Raw genomic sequence first — 23,401 nt, 5'->3', positions numbered from 1 at the left:
CCGCTGCCCTGTGTACGGTAATGTACACAATATCTGGACAGAGAGGCATTTTTTATTAATATACTTTTTTTTCATAATAGTTCAAACAACCTCGGTTGAGATGTTTCATAAATGCCAGTGCCTTATCCTTATTTTACACAGTTGTTTACACTTTATGCTAAACAGTAAAATAATTGTCTGTTACAACAAGCTGCATATTTCATTAAAGGTTTAATGAACTATGATTTTAATTGTTTTTATTTTTAGTTAGCATATAGCTGAAATCTAATGTTGGTTGTATAATAGCAGCTGCATTCTATTGTGATAAACTGTGTTTTATATTCAATTAACGTATGATCCGATTAGTCGACTAATCATAAAAAATAATCGGTGATTAGTCGACTATAAAAATAATCGTTTGTGGCAGCCCTACAACCAATACTGAATTACTTGGAGAAATAAATCTGGCCTATAGAGTAATATAGGCTTATCAGGTCACATCGCAGAGCACTAGAAGTGAACACGTTTTATTTGCAGTTATCTGTGTTTTAACAGCAGTTCAAGGAAGTGATTTGCAGCGGTTTGGTCTCAGCTGTAGTTTGTGGGAACACCCCATCTCTTCATTATCTCCAGCACAGTCTCTTGATAAATGACAGACAGGCTGGTTACTCATCAACTCCCTTCTGAGCTTAACCTTTGACCCAAAGCAAGCCAGGCCTGAGGTCACCTACTGTCCTGGGTCGCCTGTCCTTTATATCACATTACAATGTATAGTAATAATCACAATTAATTTTGACAACCACAACAATGACCTTATTACTTAAACAGAACAGACAATGTACACAAATGAGCACCATTGTTGTCAACATTGTTTATATTCCAATTCATATATAATATCAGTGGTAAAAATTGGTCTTAAAATACAAGTGTTCTCTGCTCAGAACTTTAGTTCCTCTTCTACATAACAGTGTGTCGTATAGTGTGTGAAACCACATAAGCAAGTCTATTAGAGATTAGTGAAAATCTCCAAATGGTTTGAGGAGTGTCTGTGGGGTCATTTGGGCATGCAGTTAGCATCATGCTAACTGGTGTATGTAAGCTTCGATTACTTGTTATCTAGAAAACCTTTAGACACAAAACATCTCAGTAGAGTTTTATATTAAATGCTGAGGATGTTAAAACAGTGGCAAATCTTTAACAATGAACTTCCTTTGGGAACTCCTTTTTCGGCCTCCTATTGCCTTGCATGTTTTTTTTTTACTATGAATGAATTGTAGACCCAGAATTTTAGACCTGCTGGGATAAACAAAGTAATAGTTCCTTTGAGAAGACTTTAACCCAAACGTAAAAATTATTCAATAATAGCATAATAATACAATCGCTCTCTATTAAAGGTAAATTAAGTTTAAATTACTATTTAGTAATTGGAATTGGACTAAAATAAAAGTAAAGAAATTAAATAAAACCACTATTCTAAGCAAAGTTACATACAATGTAACTGCTTATAACACATTAATAACAATGGGCAACATCATGTTCAACCAAGGTTGAGGTTGTATCCCTATATTGTACAATAAATCAATAACAAGTATTGTGACATGTCTCCTAAAAAAGCCAAACGTCAGACATCAAACTGTGTGAATGTGATTTTTTGCCAAAGTATTACTTTGTAATCTGCAAAACCCGCTAACACCTAATTAAACACCTTTAATACACATGTATTAAAGTGATTTACAGCACTGCAACATAGTAACTCAAGCTTTAAAAGGATGCACTTGAGGCTCACAGTGCCTTCCCCAGTGTTGTAGATGCTTTAGGCAGGTTCACATCCTTCCTCTTCCTGTGTTGTCTGGATCTCAGTCGTGCTTTGATTTGCCGCCACTTTTAAGACGGGGATGTCCCACTTCAGACTGACAGGAAGTGGGAATAACGAGGGCAGTAATACTGTTTGGGCCTGTCTGAGTTTGGCCACACTCACCACAACCACAATGGCTGGTGCTGATTTCCACTTTTCTGTTCAGGTAATTGTGGTTTTAATGGGAAAAAAGTATCCCCAATAGATTCTGAATCTTACATTTATTATACAAAGAGCTATTAGTAATTAATGGGGCTTCTGCTTCTACTCTATATTTATAAGATGTGATGTATATTATTGCTCAAGCTTGTATATGAAAACCTAACTTAGAGCCATTTTATTGCTATAGTGAACTTTTTTTTAGTATTTTGTTTTATTTTAACTTTACTAAGTAAACTGTTGATGAAAATACAACCAAATATCCAAATTCTCTTAATATTTGCTTCTCATTCTTAAGCATGCAGGGCTGGTACATTGTATTACTACAGAGCTACAGATTTTAGCTATTAATGTAAAAAACATCCTAGAGTGTAATTACTCCTCAAGATATATCTGAGTAGCCTAGAACCTCATAAGATTTATTTCTTCTGATACAATACCTTAAGTAGGTCTTTATTTTGGCAAGAACTTGGTGATATGATACACATCATGATACAGGGGTTACAGTTAAATATATCAGAATATACTGTGACATTGTAAGCAACGCAAGATTTTGTATTTGTTCAAATCAAACTGTAGAAAAACTGTTCTAGTATAAAAAAAACTTTTATAAATCATTTATAAAATCTGGGGAAAAAGGTGGAATCTTACAACAGTACAACACTGCAACATTGGCATCTGTACTGACCTTTAAAACACTCTGAGCATGACACCCATGTGTTATTATAAATCCCCATTAACACCATATGGATCTATAAAAGGAATTAAATACAGCAGAATGCAAAATTTAGGCAGCCCTGGTCAAAATATATGATATAAATGCTAATATTTGAGACCTTTCTCTGCATATTTGTATATTTCAATACAAAATTAATGTTCAATTTAATACATTAGAAAAAGAATAATCCAGCATGTTTCATTCAGTTCATAACTATAATCCACAGCCTAAAGATTGCAAACAAAAACCAAATCTGATATACATAGAGGATTTCTTAGAAAATCGATTGAGTTGAAACAGCCTATTCAGTAAAAGCTGCTTACAGAATGCTGACTGATTTTCTATCAGTCTTAAAGTGCTGGAAATGTACTGGCACTTATCAATAAGTCATTATTAGTAATTAATGATGTTTCTGGAAATTCTACAGTAGTAAAATGTTAAGTATCTTAAGGAGATGGCTTTTAGTGGTCTATTTTTTTCAACTTCCTAGAGCAAATTAATTACCCTTCTAACTACCTACTCATTTACTCAACTACACTATACTGTCAAAAGTACTCAGCTGTCTGCCTTTGCATGCATAGAAACTTAAGTGATATCCCATTCCCAATCCCTAATTCTATAGAACAGTTATATAATAGCTTCAACTTATCTGGGAAGACTTTCCACAAGATTTAGGCAATGTTTGTATGGCAATTTCTCAACATTATTTCAGAATCGTATTAGTAAAGTCAGACACTGATGTCAAACCAGCAGACCTGGGTAGCAGATTCTGCTTCAATTCATCCCAAAGGTATTCTATCAGGTTGAACTCAGGACTGATGTTCTGTGTAGGCCAGTCAAGTTCTTTAACACCATACTCACTCATCCAGGTCTTTATGGATCTTGACTGGCAAACTGGTGCCGTCATGTTGGAACAGAAAGATGCCATTCCCAAAATGTTTCTAAAAAAAAAACACCCCACACCATGATCCCCCCCTCCACCAAACTTTACACTGCCAGGAGAAACATTATTTATCACTTTAGAGAACATATCCACTGCTCTACAGAGTCCAGTGGTAGCAAGTTTCACACCAATGCATCCGATGCTTTGCATAGCATTTGTTGTTATAAGAAGCTCATCCAAAGGCCCCAAGAAGTTTGGAGGTCTGTAATGATTAACTCAGCAGAAAGTTGACAAAGTCTATGCAGTATTCACCTGACAGTTGTCTGTGGAATATTTAGTGGTAAGGACATTTCCTGACTCGACTTGTTGCGCAGGTGGCATCCTATCTGATACCAGGCTGGAATTCACTGAGCTCCTGAGAGCAACCCATTCTTTAACTAATGTTTGTAGAAGCGGTCTGCATGCCTAGATGCTTGCTTTTATATGCCTGTGAACATGAAAGTGATTGGGTTCAATGAGTTCAATAATTTGGATGGGTCAATGAATACTTTAGGCAATATAGTACATTCCTACCTAACTCAGGACTGAGGGAAAAAAGCCAGGGAGTATTGAGAGATGGAGCCTATATATCTAAAGAAAAGAAAATAAGAAATTACTTTTAAACAAACTTGGTAAAATTTAATAAAATTACAATTCCTTGTGAGGGAAAAGTAATGACCACCCACATTTATTACTATTTATAGCGTCTAAAATTAGCATCAGCTGCAGATGATTAAACCAACATTAGATAGGTCTTATTTAAACTTCAGTAATTAGTCTGAGTCATAGTAGGAGGTGCAGATGAGTTCGGAAGGGGATTAAAAGAGATCTCAGGACTAGAGTTGCATGAGGCATTAAAATTTCAATTATTTTTTTGATAGTACACCATCTAATCATCGAAAATAACTCATCACAGTATTTCAATAAATGTTTTATGTTCAGACATAAGGAAGCACTTTTGTGGACACAGTATTGTTTTAGTATCGAGAATTGTAATACTACACTTGATATCGGTATTGAAGTCAATTTTGGTATCGTGAGAACCCTACTTTTTCCACTGTACAGAAAATACTTTTCAACTGGAGAACATTTAAAACAACTACCAACATGACCAGATAGGGCCAACCTAACAAAATCAACCCAAGAGCAGAAAACAAGACACAAAGAATTCTCCAAAAATCCTTAAAACCCTTGCAATAAAAAAACAACAACATTGAGGCAAGAGTAAAGTATGCCAGAGAACACGTAGACAAAGAACAGGACATCTTGGACGATGTGTTCCGAACAGATGAATCCAAAGCTGAATTATTTGGGCAAAAAGAGAAGGCATGGTGTAAACCAAACAAATCATCTAAGCCCAAGAACCTCTTGCCTACTATGAAGAAAGGAGGTGGAAATGTCATGGTTTGGGGCCGATTTGCTGCTGCAGGTTCCTGGCAAGCTCTCCATTATAGGGCTTAAGGAAAATGCAAGACCATCCACACAAACATTGAAGATGAAGCATCACACAGCTGCAAGAATTCTGCATGGAGGAGTGGGAAAACTTTCATATTGTCGAAGTACCCAACTACCAACATACCTCCCTCACTACAGCTGAAACTGCTGATGACTGCTTTGATGCATCAAGTCAAGAATCACATGTTCTTGTTTGATTTATTTAAATAAGATCACATTCATCACTATCATTTCCCTTAAATTACACAGAAATATAAACATGACATACATAACTGTACTAATACACGAACAAGGTGTTGTTCTAGTTAATCTACTCAATCAGTCTAAACTAAATTCAGTGCTTCTCTCTCTTTCTCGTACACACACATACACACACACACACACGTAAGTGTGGCTAAAACAGTTAGCCTAATAGTCCGCAAACAAGCACATTATAGTAGCTAACAGTCACTAATCAGTTTCAAGTTAATGACCAGCTAAACCAGTGTGAATGAATGTGTGCGTGTGCGATGTGAACAACTGTTTGTGTGTGTATATGGATGTCTCAATGTAGATGTGAACTGTTAATGAGTATGGAAATTATTAGAGTTATGATTTATTTGGATGCAGAACAGAATTCTCTCTCTTTATTCATCCCCCCCAACTACACACACACACACACACACACACACACAGACGAGTCAGGCAGCTTCATACAACCGTGCCATAATTCCAAGAAAAAAAAAAATGACACGGAAATCTGCAAATTTGTATTACACACACATACACACACACACACACACACAGCTCTCACTGATATCTCCTGGTCTGAGTTAAAGCAGAAACAGACTACAGCTATAAATGGCAGAGATAGAGAGAGAAAGAGAGAGAGAAAAAAAAGAGAGAGAGATTTACTCCCACACATTGTTGCCCATATTTCGTCTCCTCTGCTCATCTCTTCATCGACATTCTTGCTCTCCTCCTCTTTAGGAAACAAAACACACATCCTTCAACTATAGAGGACCGCACATGAGTTAGATCACCTCTCCAACAGAGTAACACACACAGACACACACACACACCTAGGCTGAACCTCAACACTTCCTTGGAAGCGCAGCTGATCCGTCTGGATCATTGGTGTCACTATTAATCCATTAAACAAAGTCCTGATCCACAGTCTGGGGGGACCAGTGGTCAGTCTAAACCCTAATGATAGATAATTTAAATTCAGCTACTGTCCTTCACTGTAAAAAAAAAAAAACACCTATTAAGATTTAACTCAATTTCCACACAAATTAGCCGTTTTACCTCCACCAGCTCACCAGGCCTCTCTGTTACTATGTCCATATAGACAAAACAACAAACGTGTCAAAAGATGGGGATGAACATCTATCAAATATCACTGGACGATGCTGGCATCACTGATCTAGTCAGATTCACATTGTGTCAAAAAGTCAAAAACAAAAACAGAGATACATGGTTCATGGACAATACATGATACATGGACAATACTTTGACATGCCAATGTCATAAGACAAGCATTTTGTCTCGTAACTTTTGGCACGACAACGCCTTACAATGTATACAGGTATGAGTGTTCCCCAACTGTGTCTATTAATTAAATAAAAATACAATATTATATTAAATTACAGTATAATACTTTACAATACAGAGAAAGGCTGAAAATTAGATGAATTGCTTCAAATATCAGTGCAAAAACAATCAAGGGAGATATGGTGAAGTAGGTGACAGTCAGGTGCTAGGCTAAAAGCTAACCCTAGCAAACATTGCAAACAGAACAACAAGAGGACAGAAACACAGGAAGATGTTATAACTAAATAATGTCCAGTCATTTGTTTGTGACCTTAAGCTCAGGCATACTTGGGTTCCGCAGCAGGACAATGATCCAAAGCACACAAACAAGTCCACCTCTGAATGACTTAAAAAAACAAAATGAAAGTTTTGGAGTGGCCTAGTCAAAGTCTGATTTTATACAAGCAGTTCATGCTCAAAATCCCTCCAGTGTGGCTGAATTAAAACACGTCTGCAAAGGAGAGAAGACCAAAATTCCTCCACAGAGATGTGAAAGACTCATTGCCAGTTATTGGTAAAGCTTGACTGTAGGGTGGCACAATCAAGTTAGGTTTAGGTTTAGGGGCAAATACAGGGATAGATTGGTTTGGATTTTTTTTTTCCTTTTAAGACATAAAATAATCATTTAAAAAGTGATTTTTATATTTACTTAGGTTATTTTTTATATGTCAGATATTAAAGTTTGTTTGATAATGAGAAAAATATCAGTATGACAAAAATGCAAAAACAAAATAAATCTGTAGGGGGCAAATACTTTTTCACACCACTGTACATAAAAAACAACATACTATATAAGTCATGCAATATCTAAAATCAATTGCATTGTTTGGTTTTAGGATTTGCGCACAGCTTCTCTAAGGAAGAATCCATAATGCTCTACATTGCGATCTGGATTTTCACATAAAAGGAACAGTGAATATGACTCAGTTCCAAACACAGCCTTTTTCACAGTACTTTTTTTTTATTCTAGAGCAAAATAAATAAAAAGGTGCTGAATAGGCTGGTAAAACAGAATCTGTATCTTTGTTTATAGATCAAAAACCAAAAATATACTCTAGGTACTTTTAAGTATTAAGATGCCCTATTACTCCCTGTACTTTTGAGGTGGGGCCCAATGACCTAAGACAATTTAGTAAGTACACATCAACTGACTGTTCACTTGCTGTCTAATACACCGATACACCAAAAGTCATGAAATAACAGCTAATAAATATATTGTCCATGAAATATTCAGAGGGACCTCAGTGAAATGCATGGGTACTCCCACAGCTATACAAGTTGTGAGGTGGTATCTTGTCAGTGAAGCTGAACACAGGCCAGCACGCTCATAACAAAGCGATTGGAATTATCAGAGCTGGAGCGCGTTCTCATAGTGAGTTCCAGATAAATAGGTAATTTGCAGGCATTAAAACATTCCTTGATGCACAGTGTGATGTGTGTACCATCATAGAAAGCATTACCACCCACAGTGGAAAGTACAGTGGGTAGTAATGATCAAGAGTGTGTGTACAGACAAGCGACTTGCAGAAAACACATCCAAAAGGCCACGAAATGCATATCCTGCTGTGTACTTTAGCTTACATGGGACATGGAAACACAAAACTAGTGCCACATCCATGGGGGAATATATGGCATGTTAGTGTACAGTATATCCAGTATATGACATGGCTTCTGTAACCAGATCATTTAAGTTGTTCTTTGGTTTTATGATGTTATTATAGCTAAGACATGTAAACATTGCAAAGTCTAAACAGTGGTTGTTGAGGCAATACATTAGCTCACATTTACTGTCGATAATTCACACTATCAGTTTTTTTTTTAACCATATCTTAAGTTCTGGACATACTAGAAAGAAAAAACACAACAAGGCCCACCTTTAACTTTGACATCTCTGTATCATTTGACTTAATCTGGTTTGGTTATTTAAACTTCTTGTGTAACTGTGTGAGATTTACTGCTGCAACCTTTACCTCTGCACTCTCCCATCGGCCAAGAACAAAACTAATATTTTCACTAACTTTTCCAAAACACTGTGTCATGAGACTGCTCAAGCACCCAAAAGGCATGGGCTAGCTCATGTTTATCCATATGCTTCACCTCAGGAAACCTTGCTTTACCTGCAGGAACATGCCAAAAAATACCAAACCACCAGCAGCAACAGCAACAGCAGCAGCAGCTTTGGGTCTCCACCACCACCACCACCACCACACAAGCCACAGGCTGCAGGAAGCAGCAAATTACGAAATTTGTCATGTTGCAGGCCAACGATATGACTATATTTGGTGTGAGCAGGGGATGAAGTCACAGGTTGAGGAGGTTGCAGCCATTCAAATATGGCAAGAGGGCAGATCAGCAGAGAAGACCGTGTATAACTAAATGTATAGGCTAACTATAAACACCATCTCCCATCTGCATGGCAAACAACAAATGTTACAAATGTGACAAAGACAACAAACACCAAGGCAACTGTTGTGGTGCATGGACCTGCATGCAACTGGTTGTTGTTGTTACTGCTGTTGCACACAGCTCATACTCGTGTTTATTAAACATTAATGAGCATGGTGGACACTCACCAGCAAACTTTCCAAGTTGATGGCAGACCTGGGGTCCCTGATCATGGCCTCCAGCTTCTTCAGCCGGTTTTCCATCCTCCTTTCTGCTCCTGGAGACATCCTGTAATCCTTTTTGTGCTGGCCAACGTCCAGCACGTTGCATTAAATAATATATAGCTTGGTTAGTAGTTAAGTAGGGAGTGTTGCTTACTCTTGGCTGCTGGGGCCTAGAGCTGCAGAGAAGGAGCAGAAAAAGCAGCAGCAGAAGCCTTCTCTATCTCCTTCTCCTCCACCACTTCTACCTCAACCTCAACCACAATCCCTACCACCACCACCACCTCCTCCTCCTCCTCCAACTCCTTCTCCTCGCCACCCTCCCTCCCAAAGTCTCTGGCACGATCCAGGGTTTTAAAAACAACCAACAGATCAAAACTAGCAACCAACCCAGCACTGCTCAGCTCAACAATACCAGAACTTAGACTTAGTTGCCCAACTAAGAAGGGTCAACTTCAGGCCCCATGTTTTTGGTAGGTTAGCAGCTCGTTGGTTCCAAGGCTTCAAAAGTTTGGTGGGTGTTTTTTTTTTTCTAGAGTAGGATGGATCCCTCAGCAGGGCGTTTTCTCCTCTCCCCTCCCCTCCTCTTCTCTTCTCCTCTCTTCGCTTCTCTCCCAGGCTCCCTCTCTCCCTTCAGAGAGTCCTGCTGTTCCCCCTCACTTCGCTTTATTTTTCTCCCTCTCCCAGCGATCCTCTCGCCTTCTTCTCTCGCCGTAAACTCCAAATCCCACCTGCGTTCAACCGCAGCCTCGAACCTCCACGTTATACCTCCAGCAGCAGGAGAAACACGGCCGTGTTGATTAACTAACGTTAACTGAGCGCGTTTCTCAGTTTTGGGTCTCCTCGCGCTCCCTCCGCCTCTTTCTCCATAACTATTCCTCGCTCTTCCACCAGTTCCTCCGAGACAGCAGCGTCTTTCCTGCGTTTCCCACCCGCCCTCAGACACGTCCCGCCCACACCGCGCAGTGATTGGCTGGAGGCGCTCACTCACACAGCCAGCCCGCTGATTGGACAGCACAGGTGTCAGTCTCGCCATACACCGGACGTATAGCAACCGGAGAGAAGGTTTGCGAGCACGTTTCCAAAACAATGTCACAACAACGTTCTGCTACACTGCTTAACACAACAAAATGCGGACAAAACAGGAAATAAATATGTTAAACTAATGTAGATAGAATGTCTGAGAGAGCAGACTAATCTGAGAAACACAAGCAACAGCTTTTATACAGGTTTTAAGTTGCATTGTTCATAGTAAAGTTAGTCAGTTAGCTAAAATAGCTAACAAGCTAATACACTAGTTAGTGCACACTAGTAAGAACATTAAGTTAAATATGCTATCTTAAACGACTAGCAGTTCTTCAGATAGCACACTAGACCTGTGTTGGAAATATCTCACTCATTTACTCATTCACTATTCACTATGTTGCATTTACTATATACAGTGGCTTGCAATAGTATTTATACCCCTTAAACTTTTTCATATTTTGTCCAATATGGTCGGGCTTCAGCCAAGGGTGCTCTCTATTTTTTCATTGGCCTAAACAAGAACACATCAACCTCATTCTCATGCCATTTTGTGCCATGGTAAAGGCCTGTGTAGGCCGCAACGCATTGTCACTTTTATTACTTTGCCATGTCAATAAAGGCTTTTTACATTTTTCTAAGATAGTGTGTCCAGGAGCTTCTTTGCTCTGGGTAATTTTGAACCTTTTTTCTCTTGTAGATTTCCCTTGTGGATTTTAATGGATGGCATAGCGTTCTCTACTCCAAGTGCATTATCTTGTGTTCAGACTACTGCACTCATTCCCCAGGAGCACCTATCCTTTTGCCTTTACAACCGTGGTCCATGCAGCGCTTCTTCTATTTGAATTTTTTTAACCCCTCATTATTTTTTGTTTCAGGCTCTTTGATTCGGTCAATTTGACATTTTACGTTTCGCTTTGATTACACCGGACTTAAAGCACATTTAGGTTAATGTTTATATTTTTTGTTTTGACCAGTTATTGGTTTTGGTTCATTGGTTTGTGTATTGGTTTTGTACTGGATAATTTTCTCCCTCTGAACAAATTTCATTGTGTTCGGATCACAAAAAATCTTTCCCTGTCAAGAATTGGATTTAAGAAAAAAGGGAACACTACTGAACACACAACATCATGAAGACCAAGGAACTCACCAGACAGTGAGTCAGAAGTCAGAAATAAAGTTGTGGATAAGTTTAAATCAGGGTTAGGTTATTAAAAATGCAATGAGCGTCCCAAGAGGCACTGTTCAATCCATCATCTAAAACTGGAACTAAGTATTTTACAACTGCAAACCTACCAAACTGACAGCCAAGAGGCCCATGTTCACTCTGGAGGAGCTGCAGAAATCTGCAGCTCAGGTCAGAGAATCTGTCCACAGGACAATTATAAGTTGTGAACTCCAAAAATTGAGTGTACACGACACTCCCAGGAAAGTTAAAGCTTTGCTATCAAAACATTTAACCAAATGTATGTATGTCTAAAAGAACTGTGTAATTTGAGAAAAATAGAAAACACGATAAACACTGTAAAACATGCTTGGTATTACTTAACATTTTTACACATTCATAGTAGTAGTAGACAAGATAGTAGTGCACACTGGTTAGGAAATGTTAGACTTTGTGATACATTTGAAAAAAAAAATACATTTGAGAAACACTGACTTTTTACCGAAACAAGCTTATTTTATTAACATTTTTTAAACAAATACACTAGTATAAGACATCTTAAAAAGATACGGATTTTAATTCACTTTATTGTCCTCGGCCGTTATCACTGTATCAACGTCCAATCAGCGGGCTGCTCAGTTTGAAATCCCAGCCAATCAGAGCACAGTGGGCGGGGCTGCCGCAATACGGGTGGGCTAGGAGAAAATCGAGCTCTTCCCTCTGACGTAACCCCGACGACGACAGCATTCTTTACCCATGAGCCTCTCTTCTTCCTGGCTCGCTCCCACGAGCAGAGGCGCGCGGGAGGCAGCGGCTGTAACCAAGCAACCGACTCACACTTTAAAAGAATAATAATAACAACAACAACAAACACATGACTGTTCAAAACCCCAAACTTACAATAAGATCTGTTCATTTCGGTCTGTAAGATCTGACTGAGTACCACTGTCCACAGGTTTAAACCAGTTCAATAAAACTGTAGACAGAGTTGATGAAACTGCTGCAATAAACAGATAAACACCAGCTACTACAGCTAACTGAGTTTAGAAGGTCCCAGCTGGCCTTATAACTACAAGTTTCATTAAGCTGGTCAGGCTGTACCAGCATGGTCAGCCTGGTCATGCTGGTTGAACATCTTCCCAGTTAACAGGAACATTATAAGAAAGTATATAAACAACCCAGCTGGCACACAACCGACCTTCAACATTGAAATGTTCAGGCTGTGTTAAATGTACAGTTTAGGCTGTGTTGGTCAATTAGCATGGTCATATTGGTTTGGCTGGTAGACTACAGTGGTCATTCTACACAGCCTGGTCAGATTGGTCATATTGGTCAACCAGCTTGGTCAAGTTGTGCTGGTCAAGTACTTCTAAATTTATTGAGCATGCTTAAGTTTGCTGCTGTATCTGCAGTTGACAATTAAGCAATTATAAATATAAAATAAATGATTAGTATATTCTTATTGCTTATTTTTCTTTTGTTCTAAACTAGTTTGTCTTAGCTCCCTTTTTATCATTTCTGAAGAGCTCTCTGCTTAGTAGCCAACAGAAAAAAAACATCTTTGCACATTTTTACAATTTCTGGCCTGGTGAAGCTCCCTAACTTGTCCTTTCGTGTGTTACTTTGGATTCCATAATTTGAGCATTAATGACATAAATGGACTTAGTTTTCCAAAACTTTGGGGAACAAAAAACATAATGGGCACTTTTAGTGGCACAATCCTGGATACACACATCATTACAACCGCAGACATGAAATACATCTCTGAGGACAAAAACACTGAATGATTAGTATAACAGGCCTTAACTGAGCCAGCTAGGCCTTGACTTATTTCTAACTAGTCTGTTCTTATGGTGTTTCACACCTACCTTGATTGGTCAGGCAGGTATGAAACTGGCTGCAAATCACATTTCAGAGCATAGGACTGACCAAAACCAATTTTCCATTTTTTTGTGGTGTGAAAACACTTTGTTTTGGATGGTTCGTGTTTTTTTTATAGCCTAGAGTGAGGATTGAAGAATATCTAACCACACAAGAGCTTCAGTGAGGTCCAGTTCTGATATTGAATGATTCGTTCTGCCATTCCAACTCATCCCAAAGGTACTAAATGAAGCTCTATCACTCCAGAGAACCCCACGGCCCACTCCTCTGCTTGTGGTTAGGCTCGGTGACCTTAGGCTGACCTGCTGGCAGGTGATTATACAGTACAAGCTGTGTGTGCAGCTGAATATCTGACTCAGCAATGTGGCACCAAGCAGTTGAACTTACTCATTAGAACCCAGAGGAAAGTTAAGCTATTCAAGTTAAGATCTTCTCTAGTCTGTTCTCTTATTTCTCCTATAGACAAAGTTCAGCATGTTTAAGACCAAAATGAGATTTGCTCTTGCTTCTGAAATTCTGCTCCTGAGAAACAACCCTCTGATTCTCTAACCTAGTCTAAATAATGTGTCACATGTTGCTTCCTATTTTTTAGTCATCCAGATTGCATGCCAGGCTTAGCAGAATAAAAATTCACATAAGAAAAGTTACCACCATGTTTCACTGTGGGATGGTGTGCTCAGGGTGATTAGCAGTGTTACGTTCCCACCACACATAGTGCACCTTGCATTTAGAATTGTTTAAAATCAAGTGCAGTTGCAGATTCCATCAAACATTATACTGAAACTGGCTCTCATCAGGACCACCCCAGAAAAGGAAGCCAAGAATAAGTTTTCTTTTACAGTATGTATTTATTGAATTAGTTCAATTATTAAGCAAGGCATTCATGTTTTTATTTTGATTATGATAAAGAGGCACATGCATGTATATATTGTAAGGTTAAATCCTAATGTAACATAAATAACAATTGTGGCACATCCACAATTTCATAACATTTTGTTCAGTAGTAGTTTTATGGAAAGTAAAACATTCCATTAAAGCATGTGAATAGTTAAATGTTTGGAACAGATCTGTAGATGCTAAAAATACACGTTTAAAATGAGCTAGTTTTTTTTTTTATCTCCAGAACGAACCCAGCACTCGTACATTCTGTAAATGAGGTCACATGATCACACATTCACATACTGTGCTGTGATGCTCTCACCATGGGCTCTTTTAAATTTAAACGATAACCAAACAGAGCTGAGGTAAAAAATATCACAGCAATTAAAATCATTTTAGAAAATCTAACTGAACCATTAAGCAGAACAATCAGTGCAACATTGATTTCTGAGTAGCCTAAAGTCAAATTAATTTAAAATGTTCAGTGTTTTTTTTTAAATACGAGACAAATGGCAGTGTTTAAATAATAATAAAATATCTTCTTTTCATCTTCTGTTTCCATAATGAAGTGAATTAGCATATAAGGATGTGTGCTAATATAAATTTCAATAAATATAATATAATTTAGTATATTATGATATATTTCGATGCTGTAAAAAAACAAATATATATATATATATATATATATATATATATATATATATATATATATATATATATATATATATATGTGTGTGTGTAAAAGCCACCAGTATTTGTTATTTATTTTGATTTATTTATATCCATCTTTTTATCTGCTCTTTTTTTATTCTCGCGACAGAAGAGTAATTTATTAAAACAATGTCGCCTCCTGGTGGAGAGGAATAATATTACCAAAGTAACTTCACTCTGTGGAAAAATAAATTCTCGTCCGTATGTTAAATTCCCACAGACCGAAAGAAGAGGTAAGAAGTTAGATATATAAAAAAAAAACAGCAGTGCCACCAAAGACTCTGAAGTTACATTTTACTAGAAGAATAGAATTGTCTACATCAACTGAGATTTGGAATGCACTGTATATTTTGCTATTGAAATTATTCAGGTGACTTTTGAGTTTTCCCAATTAAATAAATAAATGCTTAATATAGATCACTCTGTGTATATAATATATGAGTTTAACTGTATTTCTGAATAAAGGGACTTCTCAAGGATATTCAATTTTTTTTAGACGTACCTGTAAGTCCAAAGTCAAATAAGACAAATTTGTGAGTCATGACAATCTCTTATCTCTTTTAAAGTGTGGCAATGTTGTTGTGTATCATCTGATCAGCTGCTTGCACTTTCTTAGGCATGGACCAAAACGATTTAAAATGCTTTGAAACTGTAAGATGCAACAAAACCTGTTTTGGGAATCACATAATTTTTTCGTTTCGAACTTCAGAACAATGTGTCGAAAAATCTGAGATTTGAGTTTGACATCACTACTTACAACTTCAGGGCTTTTGAACTTAAGTTTCTGAGTTTATTTTACAGCCTACTTGGAAGTTTGAGTTGCCCTTAAAACTGAAAAAAAAAAAAAATTACTGTAGTAAGTTGCCTTGAAATGTTAAGTTTTCTCAACTTGTTCATTTTTATAGTGTACTGTTTTTTTTTTTTAAACCTGTACGGAAATAACAGTAATAATTAAATGCCAAACATGTTGGAAAGATGTGTCTGAGTACAAATAGAGACACTGGGAACTGTCTGTACCAAACAGAACAAATTATGGACAAACAGGGTCATGTACTGAGACTACAATTATACTTCATCTTCTTTTCTATTGAAACGAGTTAAAAATGGCTCGTATGATAAAGTAGTTTTGCGGAGAATGGAACATCATGTTTTATATATAAAGGATAGGTACCAGGAATTAATAAAAAAAACTGATCTAAGCCTAATCACACCTGTTTTTTGCTGAATCGTGAGTCAGCAGCTTATGAATCAAATACCAAACAGAAATGAGTCCTCATAATGCCTTTCCTGATGTTACTGGGAAGATATTTAATATTAATATGCCAGACTCTTTTTAATGCCAACATAATGCTCGATGTGACCACAAATCCTCCACCCCAAACTGCCAAAGCTAACTCCTACACACATCAGAACGTTTGGAGGAGGCCAGCAGGCCCTGAGGGGCTGCAAAACAAACAATCCTCCACCTGTTATTCTCTGAAAATGAAGAGCACAAACTGTCTGAGAGCATTCTCCCTCCAACTAAAGCTCAGTGTTGGGCACTGCATCTGTGCTGCTTCAAGACTGCTCAACATAGTCTCTCACTAAGATTCAAACTGAGAAGAAGACTTCTGTTTCTGAATGTACTCTAATGATCTACTCTAGTTATTTAAGTATGAGTAAGGTTTAGATCTAATCATACTGTTGATAAAAACACATTTAATTGCAACCCATTGGCTCCTGGCAACATCTATTTGGATACTGGGCTTGTCCTTCTGTCAGTTACACTCACCATCAATATGTAGTCATTTCCCCATGGGCTTTTTTTATACAAGTATATTTTATGTAAGAGTTAATTGCTATGTCTTAGTGTTAAAGGCTGTAAGAGCAAGTTACCCTTTTGTTTGCTGTTGAGTAAATCGGTGCACAAATCGAGTGCAAATTCAAATTAATGGTTCAAAATATTGTTTACAAGAACAGAAAACACATTTAATTGCAACCCATTGGCTCCCGGCAACATTTATTTGGATACTGGGCTTGTCCTTCTGTCAGTTACACACACCATCAATGTGTAGTCATTTCCCCATGGGCTTTTTTATACAAGTATATTTTATGTAAGAGTTCATTGCTATGTCTTAGTGTTAAAGGCTGTAAGAGCAAGTTACCTTTTTGTCTGCTGTTGACAGAGCCTTATGTTGAGCACTAATGCAGCATCTGTTAATATTTCAGTCAAACTGAGTGGTTGCTTGTTTCAATTAGTTTGAAGTTGTTTTTCATTTTTTTTGTGGTCTACGGTCAATAGAATTTGGAGAAAATATTGCTGTGTCTGCTGAGTTACATTAGTTTGATATCAATCAATGTTATGTTTTTCACTTCAGATGTCAGTTCTGTAACACTCAGCTTTTAAAATGTGTGTGAAAAGTGTCCTCAAGTAGGCGAGGAAAAAAATGCAAATTCCACGCTGATGTGTAACCTGAGTCATATTAGTGTAAAAATCTTGTAAATTACAGTTAATTTAAATTGTGGCTTGTATTTTTGGAAATGTAGTAAAGATGAATTACACCACCCAGCTGTAGGCAGACCCAAGGAGCAAAACATGCCAACGGTCACAAAACGCTGTATAAAACGGTGTTTGTACAGTGTGTGTAATATGCATATTGCCATTAAAAGAGTTCTATTGCAGTGGGGATGATTGTAATTTGATTAGTTAAAACAAATAAATTACACATTTGAAACAACAGGCATCTAATTGCTAGTAAGTACTAACTATAAGTGCCTAAAACGTGAAATATTGGGAATGTCCAACGTAAAAGAATATACAGTGAAAGAGATAGCAGGGTAACCCAGATGGTGGATCAGAAAACATTACAAAAAGTAATTTATTCATTGCAGAAGCTCAATTTCATAAATATAGCATTTATACACCCCCATAAACCTTTTAGCACAATTTACCTACAGTATAAAGGGCGTACTCACTCTGTATGTTTTTCTACCAAAGCTTGGTTTATTGGAGTAAAGTGATCGCTCCGAACTGTGCTCGAGCAGGGTACAGTTTAGTTCAGTAATTGCTGCTTGATAAGACCAGGAATTAGTGTTGTCATACCAAAATAATGACTTTTAATAAGATATCTGCCTAATATCTTGGTAGCGATACCGAAATAATTCCACAGCAAACACCTAAGAAGATCCAACATGGAACTAAAAAAGTACAACAAAAAAAAAGAGTCTTTAAGGAGCTTACACGATGGGTTAAGCGAAAAGTTGACCTATTGAGTAAATTGGTGCACAAATCAAGTGCAAATTCAAATCAATGATTCAAAATATTGTTTACAAGCCCATGCGTTGGTATCAGGCTTTGAGCTGGTGTATACATAGCTGTGCGGAAACTTAAGAGACGACAGAGCCCAGAGCCTCAGACACTGGATTTTAGTTTTAAAATTAGACTTCAGAATGCGTGTTTATGACTTCTCTGATGTGTTGAGACAATCTTGAGTTATTAAGCTAAAAAAAAACAAGATGGGATTTTTGTGCCGACTAAGTTAAAGTGACCATACTAAATAAACGGGGTGTTGTACTAAGTATTGAGATACTTTTCTAGCATCGTATACCGTGCAACACTACCAGGAATATTAGTTGCTGTGTGAGTGCAGGCCAGCGGGTGTGCTCCAGCATGGTTTGTGGAAAGTATTCTAAGTGTGAGTATGCCCTAAATGTCCACAACTAAAAATAAAAGAGCACTTCAATGAATTTATTCTATTCAAACATTATACACAGTCAAGTCACAATATTATGACCACCTTCTTAGTGTCACTGCTGGACTCAGAATAGTCCACCAACCACAAATATCCATCCTATATACGGTGTCTACAGTAACCACTAATAAAGGACCAGAGCAGGGTTCATCAGTCCTGGAACCCCCTAATCAGCTCAACTAATCAGCTTATTAGCAAACCATTGGGTGCCAGGATGAGGATTGAAGAACACTGGTCTAAAAGATAACCAATACAAACTGTGCAGCAGCAGATGAGTTTCTGTCTCTGACATTACACTTACAAGGTGGAGCAGCTTGGAAGAATCTCTAATAGAGTGGAGGACAGTGAGTGAACACAAGTGTTTAAAAACTGCAGCAGCACTGCTGTGCCTAACCAATCATACACATACAGCACAACACACACTAACACCTCATACACAATGCAGATCAGTGTCACTGCAGTGCTGAAAATGAATGACCCACCACCCAAATAACAGCTGCTATGTGGTGGTCCTGTGGGGTCCTGAGCATTGAAGAACAGGGTTACTACTGTCTGTAATTATAAACTATAAACTATAGATTATAAACTTCAAAGTGCTCCTATATGATCAGTGGATTTAATAAAAATGCACAGTAAGTGAAGTTTTGAAGGTGATGATTCAGGTTTCCCATTGGTCCATTTTCATTGTGTTAATTTAATCCCACAGAGTCCTATTCATACAATTTGATTATATAATTTCACGTTAAACCTAATACCTAAACTGGTTTCATTTAGAAAAAAAAAAAACTTAGTTTTTAGAATTTCATAGCTTCAGTAACAGTTCTAGTTATAGTTAAATTCTTTTGAAAGGGAAACACTACTAAGACTACTTAGTGTAAGTTAAGTGTAAGTGTAAGACTTCATAACAGTGTTTAACAATAGTAGTTATAGTATTTTAACCAATCTATACAGGATGTGAATTAGCTTCTTCCTGCAAGGAGTTCACCTTCACAACCAGGACAATAACTAGGAAATCAATACACACACACTCACTCAGGGAACATTAAAATGAATCGCCATAACCATCTGCTTGATTTCACAGCTTTATGTTGCACATTAAGTTTTGTACGTGTGCACCTTTTTTCACTTTCTTAGTAGGTGGTCATCATTTTGTGACTGGACTGTCTTATTAGTTTTCTAATCTTTGGCAATGACTGTACAGATTTAACTCATGTGGAACTTCTGCGCACATTTGAATTGAGTCACTTCAGTGCAGCACTCTTATCAGTGTATAGTCAGCTCAGTTCAGAGCTGGTTTAGTTGTCCTCTAAGAGAATGGCTGAGGCTGGGCTTGTCTGATCTCCAGGCGTCTGTCAGCAGGGCTGCATCTCGGAACTCTGCTTGTTTTTTCGGTGCGACATTGTTAGCATCAGCAGCTTGTCCATCCGCATCAGCTCTTTACCCAGTTCTGTACACATCCGGCTGCCCAACATCTGGTTGCTGGTGTTGGGGAGTGTGTCAGAGTACAGAGGCACATAGGTGGGGAGAGGGGGCTCTGTCCTGGGTCGACCCTGAAAGACAGATTAAGGAAAGACTGGGGTTAATGTTCATTTATCTTTATTCTCTCTTCTAGCATCTCTGGAGTACACTTCTGTGAAAAACAGTCCTGCACTGTCACCAGGGAGGAAGCCTCAAGGGTACGTCTTCTGTACCTTCTGTATAAAACTGAATTATATTTATTTTGCTGTAGCCTTTCCTTTAACTGTACAGCTTCCTTATCTTTAGTCTGCACTGCAGGTGATTTTAATTTCTATGTTAAAACAACAATTAAGTAGATTATAAAAATAATTAAAAATACAATTGTTTTAATGGTAGAGTGATATTATATATAATTGGACCTTATTGACCTTCCTGATTTAAACCCTGGGAACAAATATGTACCTGTACAATAGGGTAGAGTGGCAAGTCATCTTGGGGAATGTCAATAAGCTCCAGCTTTTTAAAGTATGACTAACCTGTGTCCTTTTTTAAATTTGAGAATATTATATTTAGCTTGCAGGCAACCAAGCATTTTTTAACAGTGCATCTTTTTAATATAAAATTAAACGAACAGACATATTGTCTGTCACTTAGTACAGTGTATTTATAAATTTAAACTAGAAAATCACTTTAAAGCAGCTTTTTAAGAATCGATTGTTTTTCTAAAAACAAAAATATTGAAAAAAAAAAAAGATTTCAACATTAAAACAGTGGAAATAGTAGAATAACACTAAAGTAAAAAAAATCTGAACTACTGCTTTAAATATGTAGGTGTAACATTTCTTACCAGCTGGTCAAAGTCTTTTAGAAAACTCCAGTTCTTCTCCCTGAGAATAAAAATGTCTTATTATAAATTAGTCTCACGTGACAGACAAATAGAGGTAAACAAAATAGCAACAAAAAAAGACAGAAGACATTTGTATTAGTTGCAGTACATGTGTTAAATACCAGAATGTTTTATTTTACTTGAAGCCAACCAACCATTTTTGACAGTGTATCTGTCTAATATGAAATAAAAAGAACAGACACATTGTCTGTCACAGAGTATTTATAAATTGAAAAACAAAGTTTAAAAATATTTTACACCAAGCAAATGACACCCATTCGGTGGAATGTCCTATATAATATCATCATATATTATCCACCAATACTTGGTGTGTGTGTTGTGGTGTACAGTAACCCGCAGGTAAATAATACGGACTTTGTCCTCCAAGTTAGTGACGGAATGTTTGATTCATTTGTCAATAGACTCTTTGTAAATGTCTGTTTCTATTAGAGTCAAACACAAAAAATTAACAAAATTTAATTAATTTGGTCTTAATGATGAGAAACACCGCGAATAAATAATGGTTATTATTTTAAGACGTAGCGTTGATCAAAAGTGTGTGACTCGGTTACTTTACTGGAAAGAATCGGTTAAAATGATCCGGACTCGCGTGTCGCTGATGTAAGGCACACCGTGGAGAGAGAGGGCGCCCGGTCAACCGCAGATCTTTCCGTATCAGATAACGGCGGAACAAAAGATCACTTTAAATGATTGTCAGTCGGACACGGGAGAAAGTCGGTGGGTGAAGCGGTGTGTGTAACCGGTATCACCAGTATGAAGCCTAATCTCCAGTTATGGCTGAATAGTTGAGTTAGTTTAGTTACCATTCCTTCACTCCGGTCCGCTCAGCCCGCACGAACTCGCGCCAGACCTGGTCCTGTTTGACCGGGTTTCGGGTGTCGGTGTCTCGCTCCGGGGGCTCTCCGGCGCTTCTTGTCCGGCTCTGGGAGGGTCTCAGCACGGACACGGAGGACTGAGAGGCGAGGGGGACGCTCGGTCTCTCCGGTAAACGATAACCCGCTGAAGTGGCTCTCCTGACGGTCACTTTCCTCTCCATCTCTACGTTAACTCACTCACTCACAAACCAACCAGCAGTTATTATAACTAGATATACTACTGAGATATAAATAAATGAACTGTAATTTACTCTTTAATTAAATAGGCTGTGAGTCCCTCCCTCAGTGAATCAGCATGTTAACTAAGCTCTCTCTCTCTCTCTGTCTGAGAGCCGTTGCTATGCTCTCCACAGCAATCACTACACGCGACCCAGAGTTTTACTTTGTCTGTATGTATATTTTCCACCTCTAATCCGACAAACCCCGCCCACTTCACACTAGGATTGGCTAGAACTATCCCGCGCCTTGTGTTATGATTGGCTAACCAATCCAAAGGCAGAATCCAGGATCAGACAATCTCTAGAAAAGAGAATACCCACTTAAAGGAAGAGATGCGGTGTTAAAATGATAACAAATACAAACTTTTGCAAAGGTCTGAAAACAAAAGCATTAACATTTATTAATCAGCTAGAAGTATAGATACTAGTATATATATATATATATATATATATATATATATATATATATATATATATATATATATATATATATATATATATACATATACATAAAAGTACTTGTTTCTAAACAACAAAAGTATAAAAGTAAAAGTAAGGTAAGGGGGAAAAACTTAGGCCGCACCACAGGAGCCTCCCCTTAACAAAACAACAAAAAACAAAAATTACTATAATGTTAAAAAAAACTTTTGTTGATGAATTTGGGATGAAAATGAACATATTTTAGTACAATGTAAATATACTAAAAAAGCTTATTTGGGCTATTTTACTCAAGTTCTCTTGAGTCTCCGCATTGAAATTTGAACTTTTTTTACTATTGCAAATAGGGAAAAAAAATCAAGCCTAATATTTAGTTTTTACATTTTGTCTTATAGGGTGGGAAAATTAAACTGATAAAAGTTACACAATAATGGCACAATGGCACAATGATTGTCATCACACACAATGATGTTCAAATTGTTCTGTCTATAACTCTTATCAGCATCAGTACGTACTGCCAACCAGTAAGCTAAGCTCACAGTAGCAGTAATGCTAGCGTGTTTACTTCATAAAACCCGTTTGCTATAGTAACATAAAAACAAACTGGTACGTTTTCTTTAATTTTTTAAAAATATATTATATTTTACTTTTAAAAATAAAGAAAAATTTCAGACAAGTAGTTAACGCTAGTTTTAATTCTAGTTTTTAGCTGCTTAGCTCTATTCACCCAATTTATTGAGGACTCACTCGCGGGCTCCCTCTAATAGTTGTAAGGAAATAATAGCAAGTGGTTATTCTCTCCATGAACTGGCTCTCTGGCCGGAAGCTGATTCGTCCGAATACGGGTGG

General features: G+C 37.5%; 2 protein-coding genes across 7 annotated transcripts in view; both read right to left on the bottom strand.

Moving 5' to 3' along the window:
- rock2a (rho-associated, coiled-coil containing protein kinase 2a) overlaps positions 1-10,190 on the bottom strand; it is a 72,318-nt gene extending 62,128 nt beyond the window's left edge. For 5 of the 6 annotated variants that reach the window (XM_007247523.4, XM_049481167.1, XM_015605406.3 and 2 more), the window contains exon 1: positions 9,234-10,190. In XM_007247523.4, the coding sequence (XP_007247585.2) occupies positions 9,234-9,332 (99 nt within the window). In that variant the 5' untranslated portion in view covers positions 9,333-10,190. The remainder of the gene's footprint in view (positions 1-9,233) is intronic. The other variant, XM_007247525.4, reaches the window with a different exon arrangement.
- Positions 10,191-17,754: 7,564 nt separating this feature from the next.
- Positions 17,755-22,457, bottom strand: c7h2orf50 (chromosome 7 C2orf50 homolog). The gene is made up of 3 exons (XM_007247522.4): positions 21,825-22,457; positions 20,962-21,001; positions 17,755-20,206 (listed from the first exon to the last, which is right to left on the bottom strand). Exons 1-3 carry the CDS (start codon positions 22,055-22,057, stop codon positions 20,009-20,011), a joined length of 471 nt encoding a protein of 156 aa, XP_007247584.1. The 5' UTR covers positions 22,058-22,457; the 3' UTR covers positions 17,755-20,008.
- Between the last annotated feature and the right edge of the window lie 944 nt (positions 22,458-23,401).

The sequence above is a fragment of the Astyanax mexicanus genome, chromosome 7 (genome assembly GCF_023375975.1).
Source record: "Astyanax mexicanus isolate ESR-SI-001 chromosome 7, AstMex3_surface, whole genome shotgun sequence".
Classification (NCBI taxonomy): Eukaryota; Metazoa; Chordata; class Actinopteri; order Characiformes; family Acestrorhamphidae; genus Astyanax; species Astyanax mexicanus.
The sequence above is the reverse complement of the archived record's forward strand: the minus strand, read 5'-3'. Positions and strand labels throughout refer to the sequence as shown.

Coding starts and splice junctions, on each gene's coding strand:
- c7h2orf50 (XM_007247522.4), bottom strand. CDS start 22,057: ATGGAGAGGAAAGTGACCGTCAGGAGAGCCACTTCAGCGGGTTATCGT. Junction 21,002..21,824: donor CGGACCGGAGTGAAGGAATG/GTAACTAAACTA, acceptor TTTTATTCTCAG/GGAGAAGAACTGGAGTTTTC. Junction 20,207..20,961: donor TAAAAGACTTTGACCAGCTG/GTAAGAAATGTT, acceptor TCTGTCTTTCAG/GGTCGACCCAGGACAGAGCC.